This window comes from Lissotriton vulgaris, unplaced genomic scaffold (genome assembly GCF_964263255.1).
Source record: "Lissotriton vulgaris unplaced genomic scaffold, aLisVul1.2 SCAFFOLD_1642, whole genome shotgun sequence".
Lineage (NCBI taxonomy): Eukaryota > Metazoa > Chordata > Amphibia > Caudata > Salamandridae > Lissotriton > Lissotriton vulgaris.
This window is the reverse complement of record NW_028248131.1, coordinates 139,510-156,623: the sequence shown is the minus strand read 5'-3', so window position 1 is coordinate 156,623 and position 17,114 is coordinate 139,510. Positions and strand designations below refer to the sequence as shown.

The window sequence follows — 17,114 nt, the reverse complement described above, 5'->3', positions numbered from 1 at the left end:
TATGTCTCTTGGTTTGGGGCCACCCTTAAACTTTTTAAAACCAGAACCCCTTACTTTTTATGCCATACTCATATTTCCATAAGGAGATGCTTTGTTTAAAACACAACTCCAATGGATTCTATAATCTTAACATAAATTCACGGCCTGAAAAACAAAGTGTAAATGTTTATGACTGTTCTGTGGAAGAAAGAAATCCTCTGACACTTGTGCAGTTGATTGCGAGCTGCCAAGAACATTTATGCCTTCTGCTCAAGTAGATGAATGAATCAGGAGCCGTACATCCATCAAGATGGCGCCCGTCGCTGGCACACTGTTAGCGCCGTGTTAGCGTTCTAGTTGTCTGTAAGACCTTTCGTCTGTCTTCTCTGTTTACCGGTTCTCGTGCTCTGAGTGCCGTGCCCGTCCCGGCCTCCGTGGCTGCTGCATTTCTGGTTGAATTTCTGTTCCCTGGGGCGGGGTCCTGTCCATCGGGGGGATGCAGGGCTTGGGCCGGGGGCTCCTGCGGGGGCTGAGCCAGCTCGGGGTGACGGGGGAGCGATGCTTGAGCACCACGCAAAGCAGAGTAAGTAGAGAGCTCAATAACTCGCAGATTAGGGTGAATAACCATTGGCACTTGAAAGATTGTCAGCGTGCGTGGGAGCGGTATGAGGGGAGGAGAGGGATCGGACATGGTGGGGATCCTGGCTAAGTCTCCTAGGTCGACTAGCTGCTCAAAGCTGGCCTTTTACTTTGCATTCTGGGATTTGAAGTCCTGTTGTATAGCAGAACAAACAAGACTACAGGCAGTGTTTTAAATGGGAAAAAAATAAGTGCAGGTACTCTTATAATGAGCTGAGTGTAGCAAGTGGGCGGGGCTAAGGACAAGACATATAAGACACTGCTACTATGTGGCCGATTACTTATATATTCTTGAGTGAGCACTCACAGAAACTAGCAGCAATGCTCACACAAAGCATTCCAAGAATGTCCTTTAAAATACCTCCCAAGTGTCTGGATTCTTTCGCTCTTTCACTCGCTTTTCTCTCTCTCTCTCTCTCTCTCTCTCTCTCTCTCTCTCTCTCTCTCTCTCTCTCTCTCTCTCTCTCTCTCTCTCTCTCTCTCTCTCTCTCTCTCACACACACACACACACACACACACACACACACACACACACACACACACACACACACACACACACACACACACACACACACACACACACACACACACACACACACACACACACCTCAGTTTGGATAAAGGCCATTTTATTTTACACCCCTTATCTCTCGTGGCTTTCTTAATTGCTGCTGTCAGCGGGATGCCTCGATTCGAGTGTGTGCACAAATACACACCATGGTGTGAAAATGATTGACATCTCAGGGCCTGAATGGACCCTGCTCTGTCAAACACAGGGTGGTGGTGAACACCGGACATTGTGCAAATAAGCCCTGCTGAGTTGTTTAGAGGTGGCTCCGCTTGGGCTAGAGGCGCTTTGGCTGTCCTACAGCCTCGTCCGGTCTCGTGAGCACCAGCAACAATAAGCCTATCTTTGATGAGTACCAGTACTCTCCTTGGCAGCAGAGAAGTGCCAGTACTCAGAGCGATAAAAATGAGCAGTGCCGGTACTCAGTACCGCTGAGTACCGGCCCATTTAAAGCACTGACTACAGGTTCCAGAATGCAAAGTAAAAATTTGTATTGGAGCTGCTTATCATGCATGGATCTGGAAAACGTTGCAGGGCTGGGTGCGAAGCAAAAGTCCTGTGAAAAATAGTGGGGGGGCTAAGTAGCATATGTAATTCACTGCGAGGTCACATCGTGATATCACACTAAGTAATGTCATAACCTTGCAGTATTACTAGCTTAAAATTGAACTGACCTCTTTTACAAAAGCAACAACATAATTATGCAAACGTTGTGGTTTGTTCTACTGTTTAACCCAGATCTGTTGACTGGATGTGAATGTTTGATTTATTTAGCATTCCGCCTATCATTTTTTGCTGCAGCATTTTTCGCACTAAGTGGGATGGGTATGCCCAGATGAGGGTCATTTTTAGGGCTCGCCTGCTGATGCGCTTCTGCGCATCGCTGGCGAAGCTCTATTACGGCTTATCCAGTGTTGATCCACCACTGGCGATTTCTTCAAGTGCATGTGCTTTTTAGGTCATTGCGCAAGCTCAAGCCCTAAAAAGCGCGTGCACAATGCCACCAGCCCCCTGCCTGCCTGCCTCGCATTACCAGATCAAAGGCAGCCCAGCCCCCCTCCCACAAGCTTCTCAGCGTGTGCTCTGCCTCAGGCCTGCATTTCTCCTCCCCTCTGGCAAACAGATAGCCGCAATAAAACCCTCCCTGCTCAGCTTTTTTTTCTCAATTTCTCCCCGTCTACACTTCCCATTAGGAGCCCTTCCTCCCCCCAGATAATCTATCTCCATAAGAGATAAGCAGCTCTTCCACCATCTCAAACCCGTATTAGTGCTCCTCACTATGCATGTTTTTACTTAGAAAATCAGCACAATGCAGCAGTGTGACATCAAGCCAGGTTCATCGACATCACTGCAAAAGTAAAGTTTTTATTCCCCATTTCCTCTTCAAGAAAGTGACTGCGCATCAGCCTCTACGGATCAGAAAGCGGAGCCCCTCCACTGACCGGGCTGCGAGTCAAATGGCCATGTTTCACAAATTAAGGTTTTCGTGGTCTTATTCTGGAGTAGCCCTGTTGGCAAGAGAGGAAAGAGCAAGGCTCTGACAGTCAGTCCTCCTCTGCTTCATAGTATGCCGCGCCACTATAGTAAGTTGAACAAGGGATATTATTTGACAGAAAGAGGCAACCTGCATCTATTCACGGAAATACATTGAGCAGTCTACATTTTTATTTTTTTAAAGCTACATACAATGCACCATAACTATTCTAGGTCTACAAATGGAAATACATAACAAGCAATATTTTTATTTATTTTTTAAGAGGTGCATACTTAAAAAAATGATTACAAAAATTAAACATCAACTAGTAATTAAAAAACCTAGCAATTAAGATATGCCACGTCAAATAATAACTTTTGTCGCCAATTAATTATCAGTGTCTGGAATGGATATGGTCACACCCTCACTCACCCTCAACCCCTCACCCTCACTCACCCTCAACCCCTCACCCTCACTCACCCTCAACACCTCACCCTCAACCCCTCCCTCACGCTCACCCACCCTCACCCTCACTCACCCTCAACACCTCACCCTCACTCACCCTCAACCCCTCACCCTCACTCACCCTCAACCCCTCACCCTCACTCACCCTCAACCCCTCACCCTCAACCCCTCACCCTCACTCACCCTCAACTCCTCACCCTCAACACCTCACTCACCCCCACGCTCACCCTCACGCTCACCCACCCTCACCCTCAACACCTCACCCTCACTCACCCTCAACCCCTCACCCTCACTCACCCTCAACCCCTCACCCTCAACCCCTCACTCACCCTCACTCTCACTCATCCTCTATCACCCTCAACCCCTCACCCTCAACCTCTCACCCACCCTCAACCCCTCACCCTCACTCACCCTCAACCCCTCACCCTCACTCACCCTCAGCCCCTCACCCTCAACCCCTCACCCTCACTCACCCTCACCCTCACTCACCCTCAACCCCTCACCCTCACTCACCCTCACTCACCCACCCTCACTCACCCTCAACACCTCACCCTCACTCTCACTCACCCTCACTCACCCTCAACACCTCACCCTCACTCACCCTCAACACCTCACCCTCACTCACCCTCAACCCCTCACCCTCACCCACCCTCACTCACCCTCAACCCCTCACCCTCAACCCCTCCCTCACGCTCACCCACCCTCACCCTCACTCACCCTCAACACCTCACCCTCACTCACCCTCAACCCCTCACCCTCACTCACCCTCAACCCCTCACCCTCACTCTCACTCACCCTCAACCCCTCACCCTCACTCACCCTCAACTCCTCACCCTCAACACCTCACTCACCCTCACGCTCACCCACCCTCACCCTCAACACCTCACCCTCACTCACCCTCAACCCCTCACCCTCACTCACCCTCAACCCCTCACCCTCACTCACCCTCAACCCCTCACCCTCACTCTCACTCATCCTCAACCCCTCACCCTCACTCACCCTCAGCCCCTCACCCTCAACCCCTCACCCTCACTCACCCTCAACCCCTCACCCTCACTCACCCTCAACCCCTCACCCTCACTCACCCTCACCCACCCTCACTCACCCTCAACCCCTCACCCTCACCCTCACTCACCCTCAACCCCTCACCCTCACTCACCCTCAACCCCTCACCCTCACTCACCCTCAACTCCTCACCCTCAACCCCTCACTCACCCTCACTCTCACTCATCCTCTATCACCCTCAACCCCTCACCCTCACTCACCCTCAACCTCTCACCCTCACTCACCCTCAACCCCTCACCCTCACCCTCACTCACCCTCAACCCCTCACCCTCACTCACCCTCAGCCCCTCACCCTCAACCCCTCACCCTCACCCTCACCCTCACTCACCCTCAACCCCTCACCCTCACTCACCCTCACTCACCCTCACCCACCCTCACTCACCCTCAACACCTCACCCTCACTCACCCTCACTCACCCTCAACACCTCACTCACCCTCAACCCCTCACCCTCACCCACCCTCACTCACCCTCACTCACCCTCAACCCCTCACCCTCACTCACCCTCACTCACCCTCACTCACCCTCAACCCCTCACCCTCACTCACCCTCACTCACCCTCAACACCTCACCCTCACCCTCACTCACCCTCACTCACCCTCAACACCTCACCCTCACTCACCCTCAAACTCAACATACATACATACATACCCTCACTCACCCTCACTCACCCTCAACCACTCACCCTCACTCACCCTCAACCCCTCACCCTCACTCACCCTCAACCTCTCACCCTCACTCACCCTCAACCCCTCACCCTCACTCACCCTCAACTCCTCACCCTCAACACCTCACTCACCCTCACGCTCACCCTCACCCACCCTCACCCTCAACACCTCACCCTCACTCACCCTCAACCCCTCACCCTCACTCACCCTCAACCCCTCACCCTCACTCTCACTCATCCTCAACCCCTCACCCTCACTCACCCTCAGCCCCTCACCCTCAACCCCTCACCCTCACTCACCCTCAACCCCTCACCCTCACTCACCCTCACTCACCCTCAACCCCTCACCCTCACTCACCCTCACCCACCCTCACTCACCCTCAACCCCTCACCCTCACCCTCACTCACCCTCAACCCCTCACCCTCACTCACCCTCAACCCCTCACCCTCACTCACCCTCAACTCCTCACCCTCAACCCCTCACTCACCCTCACTCTCACTCATCCTCTATCACCCTCAACCCCTCACCCTCACTCACCCTCAACCTCTCACCCTCACTCACCCTCAACCCCTCACCCTCACTCACCCTCAACCCCTCACCCTCACTCACCCTCAGCCCCTCACCCTCAACCCCTCACCCTCACCCTCACTCACCCTCAACCCCTCACCCTCACTCACCCTCACTCACCCTCACCCACCCTCACTCACCCTCAACACCTCACCCTCACCCTCACTCACCCTCACTCACCCTCAACACCTCACTCACCCTCAACCCCTCACCCTCACCCACCCTCACTCACCCTCACTCACCCTCAACCTCACTCACCCTCACTCACCCTCAACCCCTCACCCTCACTCACCCTCACTCACCCTCACTCACCCTCAACACCTCACCCTCACTCACCCTCACTCACCCTCAACACCTCACCCTCACTCACCCTCAAACTCAACATACATACATACATACCCTCACTCACCCTCACTCACCCTCAACCACTCACCCTCACTCACCCTCAACCCCTCACCCTCACTCACCCTCAACACCTCACCCTCACTCACCCTCAACACCTCACCCTCACCCTCACTCACCCTCACCCTCACTCACCCTCACCCTCACCCTCACTCACCCTCACCCTCACTCACCCGCACTCACCCTCACTCACCCTCACCCTCACTCACTCACCCTCACTCACCCTCACTCACCCTCACTCACCCTCACTCACCCTCACTCACCCTCACTCACCCTCACTCACCCTCACTCACCCTCACTCACCCTCACTCACCCTCACTCACCCTCACTCACCCTCACTCACCCTCACTCACCCTCACTCACCCTCAACCACTCACCCTCACTCTCACTCACCCTCACCCTCACTCACCCTCAACCCCTCACCCACCCTCAACCCCTCACCCTCACCCTCACTCACCCTCAACCCCTCACTCACCCTCACTCATCCTCACTCACCCTCAACCCCTCACCCTCACTCACCCTCACCCACCCTCAACCCCTCACCCTAACTCACCCTCACCCTCACTCAACCCCTCACCCTCACTCACCCTCACTCACCCTCAACCCCTCACCCTCACTCACCCTCAACCCCTCACCCTCACTCACCCTCACTCACACTCACCCTCACACTCACCCTCACTCACCCTCACTCACCCTCACTCACCCCCACTCACCCTCAACCCCACTCACCCTCAACCCCTCATCCTCACTCACCCTCACCCTCACTCACCCTCAACCCCTCACCCTCACTCACCCTCAACCCCTCACCCTCACCCTCAACCTCAACCCCTCACCCTCAATACCTCACCCTCACTCACCCTCACCCTCACCCTCACCCAACCTCAACCCCTCACCCTCAATACCTCACCCTCACTCACCCTCACCCTCACTCACCCTCAACCCCTCACCCTCACTCACCCTCAACCCCTCACCCACACCATCACTCACCCTCACTCACCCTCACTCACCCTCACTCGCCCTCACTCGCCCTCACACGCCCTCACTCGCCCTCACTCACCCTCACTCACCCTCACTCACCCTCACTCACCCTCACCCACCCTCAACCCCTCATCCTCACTCACCCTCACCCTCACTCACCCTCACCCTCACTCACCCCACCCTCACTCACCCTCAACCCCTCACCCTCACTCACCCTCACCCTCACTCACCCTCAACCCCTCACCCTCAATCTCTCACCCTCAATCCCTCACCCTCAGTCACCCTCACCCTCACCCTCACTCACCCTCAACCCCTCACCCTCACTCACCCTCAACCCCCTCACCCTCACTCACCCTCAACCCCTCACCCACACCATCACTCACTCACCCTCACTCACCCTCACTCGCCCTCACTCGCCCTCACTCACCCTCACCCTCACTCACCCTCAACACCTCACCCTCACTCACCCTCAATGCCTCACCCTCACTCACCCTCAACACCTCACCCTCAACCCCTCACTCTAACTCACCCTCACTCTAACTCACCCTCACTCACCCTCAACACCTCACCCTCACTCACCCTCACCCACCCTCAACCCCTCACCCTAACTCACCCTCACTCACCCTCAACCCCGCACCCTCACTCACCCTCAACCCCTCACCCTCACTGACCCTCAACCCCTCATCCTCACCCTCACTCACCCTCACTCACCCTCACTCACACTCACCCTCACTCACCCTCACCCTCACTCACCCTCAACCCCTCACCCTCACCCTCACTCACCCTCAACCCCTCACCCTCACTCACCCTCAACTCCTCACCCTCAACACCTCACTCACCCTCACGCTCACCCTCACGCTCACCCTCACGCTCACCCACCCTCAACCTCACTCACCCTCAACCTCACTCACCCTCACCCACCCTCAACCCCTCATCCTCACTCACCCTCACCCTCACTCACCCTCACTCACCCTCAACTCCTCACCCTCACTCACCCTCAACCCCTCACCCTCACTCACCCTCAACCCCTCATCCTCACCCTCACTCACCCTCACTCACATTCACCCTCACCCTCACTCACCCTCACCCTCACCCTCACTCACCCTCACTCACCCTCACTCACATTCACCTTCACCCTCACTCACCCTCACTCACCCTCACTCACCCTCACCCTCACTCACCCTCAACCCCTCATCCTCACTCACCCTCATCCTCACTCACCCTCAACCCCTCACCCTCACTCACCCTCAACACCTCACCCTCCCTCACCCTCACTCACCCTCACCCTCACTCACCCTCAACCCCTCACCCTCAACCCCTCACCCTCACTCACCCTCAACCCCTCACCCTCACTCACCCTCAACCCCTCACCCTCACTCACCCTCAACCCCTCACCCTCACTCACCCTCACTCACCCTCACTCACCCTCACTCACCCTCACTCACCCTCACTCACCCTCACTCACCCTCACTCACTCACCCTCACTCACCCTCACTCACTCACCCTCACTCACCCTCACCCTCTCACCCTCAACACCTCACCCTCACTCACCCTCAACCCCTCACCCTCACTCACCCTCACTCACCCTCAACCCCTCAGCCTCACCCTCACTCACCCTCAACACCTCACCCTCACTCACCCTCACTCACTCTCAACCCCTCACCCTCACTCACCCTCACCCTCTCTCACCCTCAACACCTCACCCTCACTCACCCTCAACCCCTCACCCTCACTCACCCTCAACCCCTCACCCTCAACCCCTCACTCACCCTCACTCTCACTCACCCTCACTCAACCTCAACCCCTCAGCCTCACCCTCACCCTCACCCACCCTCAACACCTCACCTCACCCTCACTCACCCTCACTCACTCTCAACCCCCTCACCCACCCTCACCCTCACTCACCCTCAACCCCTCACCCTCCCTCACCCTCAACCCCTCACCCTCCCTCACCCTCAACCCCTCACCCTCCCTCACCCTCAACCCCTCACCCTCGACCCCTCCCCCTTAACCCCTCACCCTCACTCAGCCTCACTCACCCTCAACACCTCACCCTTAACCCCTCACCCTCACTCAGCCTCACTCACCCTCAACACCTCACCCTCAACACCTCACCCTCACTCACCCTCAACACCTCACCCTCAACCCCTCACCCTCAACACCTCACCCTCAACCCCTCACCCTCACCCTCACCCTCACTCACCCTCACAACACATATTGTGTTACAATAGGTGTCACATTTGCAAAAGATAAAACTATTGGCATTGTAAATAACAAAGCTATTAATTCGCTATTTTCAAAACAAGCACATAAATAAAAAATGTGTCCTTTACAATACCAATAGCTCAAACTTTCCTAATGCAAGACCTATTGCATTGCTGTGCTTCTCTCCCCTGCTGCACTCTCCTGCTCTCTAGAGATGTGGCCTAACGACAAGAGCTGCCATCTAAGTCACGTAAATACAAAATATGTTGCATTCCAAATGCTATAGGTGTCACATTCGCAAAAGTTATAACTATTGGCATTGTAAATGACAAAGCCATCAATTTAGCAATTTTAAAAACCAACAAATAAATAACATATGTCATTTACAATACCAATAACTCCAACTTTTCTAATGCGAGACCTATTGCATTTCCAATGCTTGTTCACTGTGCCACTGGATTCAAGCTAGCTTGGCTGATGAGGTGTGATAACCTTAAACCGGTCCCATGATGCTTGTTTTCAGTCCAGTGGGGACCCGGCTTGGCAGTTCGTGCTGGAAGTTTCCCATGAGGAGCAGGGTCAAGATTGATTTGCATATGGCTGGGGCCAAACTGTAGTGGCTAGTGAGCAAAAGAACAATGGATTTAATCCAGAGCTCTTGTCTGGGAAGCATGTTTGATTTATTCAGCATTCCACCCATCATTTGTTACCACAGCAATTTTTACTTAAATGGGATGGGTGTGCACCCTAAGTGGGGTGGCGTAGTGAGCAAAATAATAGAAATTGATTTTTTCTATTTATTAAACCCAGATGTCTTGATTGGGGGTGAATGGTTGATTTATTCAGCATTCCTTAGAGGAAGCATATAACCTGAACTGGTGTAGTGCACAGTGGAATGAATAAACTGCGGCGACTATTCAGAAAATAAACTTTAGCAGATTAATAAAGTATATTCTTATAAAAAAGCAAAATGTAAAACATAAAATTTAAAAACCCTTTATAAATGAGAAGGGATTTGGAAGCGAAGGCAAAAATGTAAGTTGGTATCCTTAGCTTGGTTTGTGGGAGCAGTGCAAGTGTGGCAAATAAAAGTATGACCAATTGAAGCACTGTCAGGCTTCATTTAGGAGCAAGAAAGACAAAGTGGTATGCTGGAGTCTAGCATATTGCTTTGTCTTTTAGAAATAAACCACGTTTTGAAAAGCTCCAATTTTCCTATTAAGGTTTAGATTTTTGTATATTTTTTGTTTAATAAAAAAACACATTTTATAAGTTGTGTATTTGTTAGAAACCTTTGTTTTTGTAGTTTTGTTTCTTTTATGAGGTTCAAATAATAGAAATTGCTTAGGCAGGCGTCTCTGGCTTCCAGAAGACAAAAGGTTAAGAAGCACTGTCCAGACCCTGCAGGTGTAGGTACTCCTCAAATGGAGCTGAAGTAGTCCAGACAATCAGTCTGGCAAAGTTCATGGTTCGTATTACTGTGACCACTACTGTCTAGAAATAGCCTAAACTGTGAGCCAGCAAATGTGTTTGAGTATAGTGCAAGCCTCTCACATTAATTGAATCCATGTGCTTTGTGTGCAGGCGCCTCTGATGCAAACATACTTTGTCATGTATTCTGTAAATGCAGGCAGCTGACTGCTCTCCTTTTGCAGGGTACTGTGATTGTGGAGAGGTGGTGGCAGGTCCCTCTGGCACCTAAAGATAAGGAACCCTATCTGCACCCGAGGAGATCTCGTATCTACCGGCTGGTCGAGGACACAAAGACGCGACCCAAGGAGAAGATGGAGCTGATCTTGACCCAGAATGTTAAGAGTGAGTCCACAATGTTGCTGTAGTCCTGGGAGAAGTCGTGGTGTAATCCGCTTTTACAAAAAATGGAAAAAAATGCTCGGCCCATCACTCTTAAATATGCTCTCTCTTTTCTGAGCATTGTATGGGTGACAGAACGTTAAATATTGACTATAGCGTGTTCAAGATCTAGCCAGATGTCACAATGTCATTCAGTTGTCATTTGATGGGTAGAGCATCCCCGTTTCTCTGACCTTAGTTCTTCCTGTTTTTTTTAAATTCTTTTCAAACACACAAAAGATGAGGGGAGGAATGCTTGCAATTTGTCTAGCACGTTCAATGACTCGGGTAGCATTACAATCCTTCTTTCTATTGCCTACCGTACCACCTCAGGTTGAACCCAGACACAAGCGAATCAGTCTTGACCCTGCTCCAATAGGAACAGTCCAGCCTGAACCTCCTGGCCAGGTCCTCCCAGAATTGGAACACAAGCAACCCAGGACCAGTTTTTCCCTTATTAGAGCTCATCAGTCATGTATAGCTTAGCTCAAGTGCCACAGTCAGCACAAGACTGATGTCTGGGCATACCCTAGCCTCTTACGGCCGTACATCAAACACACAAGTGATTGGACAAACTCAGTTGCCTAATTGAGTTTAGTGTCTAAGATCGAGAACATAATATCTGATCATAAGATATGTGAATAATTAGCCTTTGAAGAGTCAAGAATGCTCCTTAATTCTTTTTTCTGAAATAAAACTGCTCAAAGTAAGTCTCTTATGCTGGCTTCGGAGATCTTGTGCTAGATAAGTAAAAAAAACTGGGCCTGATAGAGAATTAGACGATAATGTAAAATCGTCACATTTCTGGAGAAACAAATTAACCCACAGGATAATTCACTGTGGACATTGTCTCCACTACATTATCTATGTGATAGAGAAAATTACATTGGTTGATTCTTCCCCTGATTTAGGTTTTTCTGTGGAATTTTCTCCACCCCCCCCCCAATCTAAATGTAAGCCCTAACCAAAATATGCCTACAAAGTAACTTATAATTATTTGTGCAAAGTGCTGGCAGTGTGAGTAAACATGTCCTCAGCATCTTTACATGGCATTTTAACCCCTTGCGTGCTCGTGACGGAACCGTTCCGTCACAAGCCTCGGGTGGGCTGTGCTGGTGACGGAACTGTTCCGTCACGGGGCGCTCGCCGCGCCTGTGCGGTGCGAATTCCACCCCTGCGCTGAGCGTTCTATTAGGCGGGCGGGGCCGTGACAGAACCGTTCCGTCACAAGCACAGCCCACCCGAGGTTCGTGACAGAGCGGTTCCGTCATGAGTACGGGAGCGCCGCACGGCCCCCTCCTCCCCCTTAGCACTGCGGCGGAATAGCCGCCGCAGCTAAGGGGTTAAACAACAAGGCGTAGGAAAAATACATATCTGAATAAAGGTACAGGTTTAGTCACTGTCCCAAAGCATTTTTACAAAGCGATTACAGAAACAATCGAAGCTTAAAACCAAACCGCACCTCTTCATCCATTGATCTTCGTTCCACATGGACTGGTATTCTAGGTGATCTATACATCACCTGTGGTAAAGTGCGCAGAAATATAATTTTTTTACGGAGTTTTATATAGCGCGAATTTGACCTGAAAGTATTTGGTATCGGAGCGCTTTACATGAGCACCAGTTGCATTACATGGGGACACATTTATTTTTGTTAGGCACGGGGAGATTAAGTAATTTGCCGAGAGTCACAGGGTGTTGAGCGTCCTTGCCGAGACTCGAACCCCGTTCCCCAGATTCAAGGTCGACTGCCCTATCCGTTAGGCTGATAGGGCACAGAAATGTGTCTGGAACTTAAGTTGCTGAGTACTGAAACGAAATAACTGCAGCAGAAGAAATATTTGAATAGTAGTAACACTCCTAATTATGAAAAGGGGCCGCATAAACCACCTTCTAAAAATCACATTTTACTTCTGTCCTCTGTTTATAAGAATCTATCTTTAGGGTTGGATGTTACCAGAATAACAAGGTGCCTAAAACTCTGATTATTACTTGATTTTAAATTTCCTGGACATGTTACGGTTATCTATTGTTTACACATGGCCAGACAGCATCCTCTTGCTGAAACTCTAAGGAGAGTCCAGCAGCAAGGCTTTCTGTAGGATGTATGATGTTAGCACGCATACTTTTAGCACGCATACCACTACCACACATTTTTTACAACGCAGGACCATTTACAACGAATACCTTTACAACGCATTACACTACAACGCACATACTATTACAACGCATACCATTACTACGTAAGAATAGGTAAGTATATAATATTTTAAAATAATGTAACTAAAGTAAATAATAATTATTTAATATTTTAATTAATTATATTTTTATTAAATATATTATTTTATTTTAAATTTAAGAATTTGTAAATATATATGTAAAAAATACCCCTGTACCCCAAAACCAGCCCTGAACCCTAAAAATACCCCTGTACCCCAAAACCCAAACCCAACCCTGAACCCTAAAAATACCCCTGCACCCCAAAACCCAAACCCAGCCCTGAACCCTAAAAATACCCCTGTACCCCAAAACCCAAACCCAGCCCTGAACCCTAAAAATACCCCTGTACCCCCAAACCCAACCCTGAACCCTAAAAATACCCCTGTACCCCAAAACCCAAACCCAGCCCTGAACCCTAAAAATATTCCTGCACCCCAAAACCCAAACCCAGCCCTGAACCCTAAAAATACCCCTGTACCCCAAAACCCAAACCCAGCCCTGAACCCTATATATGAAATTAAATGATATACTTACCTATACTTACGTTGTAATGGTATGCGTTGTAATAGTATGTGCGTTGTAGTGTAATGCGTTGTAAAGGTATGCGTTGTAAATGATCCTGCGTTGTAATGGTATGCGTGGTAAAAGATGCGTGGTAAGAGTTACATACCCTTTCGGAAATGTTTGGCATGTGCTTGCAATGAGGGCATAATTTAAGCCTTTGCAACACCTACAAAAGGGTTATTTTTGCTTTTGGTCTAAAGTTAATCAGCTTGCTTGCAGGATCATGAAGTAGGGATGCTGCTTGACTTCTGCAGAAGACTAGTCCGCTAATGTCCAAGAATTTGATGAAAGGCTCATTTGTCTAGTCGGAGTCACCTGCATGTCTCTAAATCTACAGATGTACCTATCTGCTAATCTGCTGAGGAGTGCGGTGAGCGTTAGAAGATATTCCAGAAATCAGTAGCTGGATTCAGTTCTTTCCATCCACTTTAAAATGTGGTTCTGTTCAGACTGATTGCGGGGTTTATGTCCCTGACTAGCATTGGTGGCCGAAGAGCCAGGCAGGTTGCCCCACCACCCCAGTCAGGTTAGGTCGCACCTGAAACTGCACTGTTTGTAGGTATAGTACCTTTTTATAAAAGTGCAACAATGCAGAGGATCTTTAGAAAATCACATGTCTGCTATTAATAACATACATAATAGAACAGAGTGGAACAGAAATACAAAAAATATTAGTACACGCAATATAGGAAGGATATAGAACCAATTAAAATGAGACCCTAATATATAATACAGTTGACCGTTCAAGGGTCCCAGAAGACATGGCTGTCTCTCTTTCTCAAAATAGACCACCACAAAGCAAGAGGTACAGCCGCATTTCCTTTCTCCTGGGATATATTTGATCAGATATGATCAAAAGTCTACAAATACACCTTAATGGATCTATTTTTATGGCCTTTCCTACAAGACAGCAGAAGCTTTTCTGGTTGTGAAAGAGATATTGTGGACTTACAGTAGGCTTCCAGCCTGAGCAGTGCTTACCATTGGTCGACTTTGTTGCTCTCATTTGCTTGCTTCTTATTCCATGGCTTGCTTCCTCTTGTTGTGTTTAGCCCCCTTACTTTTTTTTTTACCTTGGCCGGCATATCCTTCCAAAGCTCACATTTAGGGAACATTTTTTTCCTTTTCATTCAGCAGTTTAAGGGTTTTCTAGCTCCCTTCTTCGCGTGCTCCTTACAGCTTCCTTCAAATACTGACCGTCCTTTCCTCTACACTGTGTTGCTCACTATCTCTCCCAGCTTGTCTTTAAAAACCACAGCAACGAGGATAATTCTTTACTGGGGTATGGCTGAAGAGCAGACTTCAAGGGTTGTTTTTGTTTCATCTTCTGCATTCTGCTTGTTGCATGAAAGCACATGCTTTGGCACACAAAGGCTTTCATGGCACTGTGGGAAAGACTTCAACTGCACTCACTCTACTGATGTCTGATGCAAAAGGTGTACTTAGCATGACACTCCTCCAGAGCCTCATAAATCTGCTTCCTGGGCAACTACAGAGGATCACAAGACTGAAACCTGTGCAAAATAAATGAAGGTTTGGCAAGCAGTTACTTTTCACTCTGAAACGTTCTTGTTATTTTTAAATTCTGTTTAGTCTTTAGTGAAAAGTATGAGAAAAATAAACCATGCAATTTTTAAAGATTGTTCACAGAATTCAATGTTTTCAGTTTTTCGACGTCATAAGATATGATGGCTTTTCCGCCAATAATTTGTAATTCTTTTCTTCACTTTTTAAATAATACTTTACTGACCAACACTGGCAAAGTCAGAAGTTCATCACGCACATTTGAAAGGCACGACATATTGGCTCTGCCGTTCTTTGTTCTATAAATATTTCTTCTTTGACTTGATGTGCAGTCCATAGTTTGAAGCGTTTGACTGTATGTGAGATCTATTTGTGTCTCCTTTTGCAGGTCTGGGGAGCCGTGGGGACACTGTTTTCGTGAAGAAGTCAATTGGGCGAAACAAGCTTCTTCCTCAAGGGCTGGCCGTGTATCCATCTCCAGAAAACAAGAAACAGTTTGAGGAGGAAAAGAAGGTACGCTTGAGCTTCTTTTTGAGAATGCTGTTGCCTACTGTTCCAAGAGCTCGCGTCAGGTTGATTAGCCAGCCTGTGGGGACTTGGGCCTGGATGTTCTGGGTAGTTCAGGGGAGTAGGTACACAAACCCTACAGGAAGGCCTTGCATGTGGGTTTAGATTTTCCTGCCCAGGGATGTGTAATGAAAAGTTTGCTGATCTTCCTTGGTGGTGGCCACAGGAGGAGGATCATAGTCATGCTAAGAGGCGTACATGGGATTTTTCATACCCCTGCATGAGTCGCTCTCACGTGTGGGTCTTCTAGTCCAATAGAGCAACTTGCATGGGCTGTGGAAAGTTCTATCATCTGCTCTGAGAAGGGCATCTAGTTATGAAGGCTGGTGGGGCCTGTCCTGCCCTAGAAGGGTTGAAAGCTCCCATGTTTGTCCTAAGACACCAAAAACTGCCTCCCTTCTTGGGTGTAGTCCACCAGTGGCTCTTGAGGGTGAGGTTTGGCAGTCAAACACTACCCATCTGAAAAGGGTCTTTGCTGGAACGGGTAATGGGCATGGTTACGCCGGCACTGCCCAGGAGACTTTGTGGTTGGGGCAAGTATGGGGTTCTCATTGTTTTCAAGCTGCTCAGCAGATGTTTGAGGGCCGATGCCGAGGGCTGCTGTTGGCTGGGATTCCACTGCTTCTCCATTCACTTGTCGATGTGGGAATTTGATGGGACGGCAGCAACGCTTAAACCTACCATTGTATCATATTTTCCCCTCTTTCATTCATCCATCTAGCTGTGTAAATGTGGATTTACAGTGTCCAGGTTGCATCGCTCCATTTCATGGAGTTAACTCTTACCGTAGAATATACAATAATATCCTCCATAAGTTCAAAATATATTTTTTGTCCCATTACTTGTATTTTTCATTTCTTAAATAGAATCTCGAATTCTTCTGAGGCCACATGCATGCACGTTAGAAATTGCGAGTTCCTAACTGCAATTCCATGAGAATCATAATTAGGAATTAGCAATTTCAAATGTACGAAACTCTATGGAATTTCATGTGCGATTTCCAGTGGGTCGCAAATAGATCTACCACCTCAATATTCATGAGGTAGGTCGCAATTTGCGACTCTTTGGAATCGATAAAAACACAGGGATGGTGGCCTGCAGACCACCATGTCTGTGTTTGCTTTTTTTTTTTAAGGCAGCCTGCTCTTTAAAAATATTTTTTTGCATGCATTCACAAAGGGGAACCGTTTGGGAATGGCTACCACCAAATTGAATTTGGTGGTAAAAATCGAATGTTTTGTGACCGCATTTCGGTCGCAAAACATTTGTACATGGCACAGTGAGTCGCTATTAGGAAGGGACGCCCTTAACACACCTTAACGCCCTTAACACACCTCCTAATAACGAATTACGAATTGCGAAACCCAAATTGCAATTCGT

The 17,114-nt window shown here is 49.3% G+C and overlaps 1 protein-coding gene across 1 annotated transcript in view; it reads left to right on the top strand.

Annotated features, from left to right (window-relative positions):
* The first annotated feature begins 374 nt into the window (after positions 1-374).
* LOC147664923 (large ribosomal subunit protein bL9m-like) overlaps positions 375-17,114 on the top strand; it is a 33,482-nt gene continuing 16,742 nt past the window's right edge. The window contains exons 1-3 of the mRNA XM_086949887.1: positions 375-562; positions 10,664-10,823; positions 15,556-15,680. Coding sequence (XP_086806013.1) covers positions 476-562; positions 10,664-10,823; positions 15,556-15,680 — 372 coding nt within the window. The 5' untranslated portion in view covers positions 375-475. The remainder of the gene's footprint in view (positions 563-10,663; positions 10,824-15,555; positions 15,681-17,114) is intronic.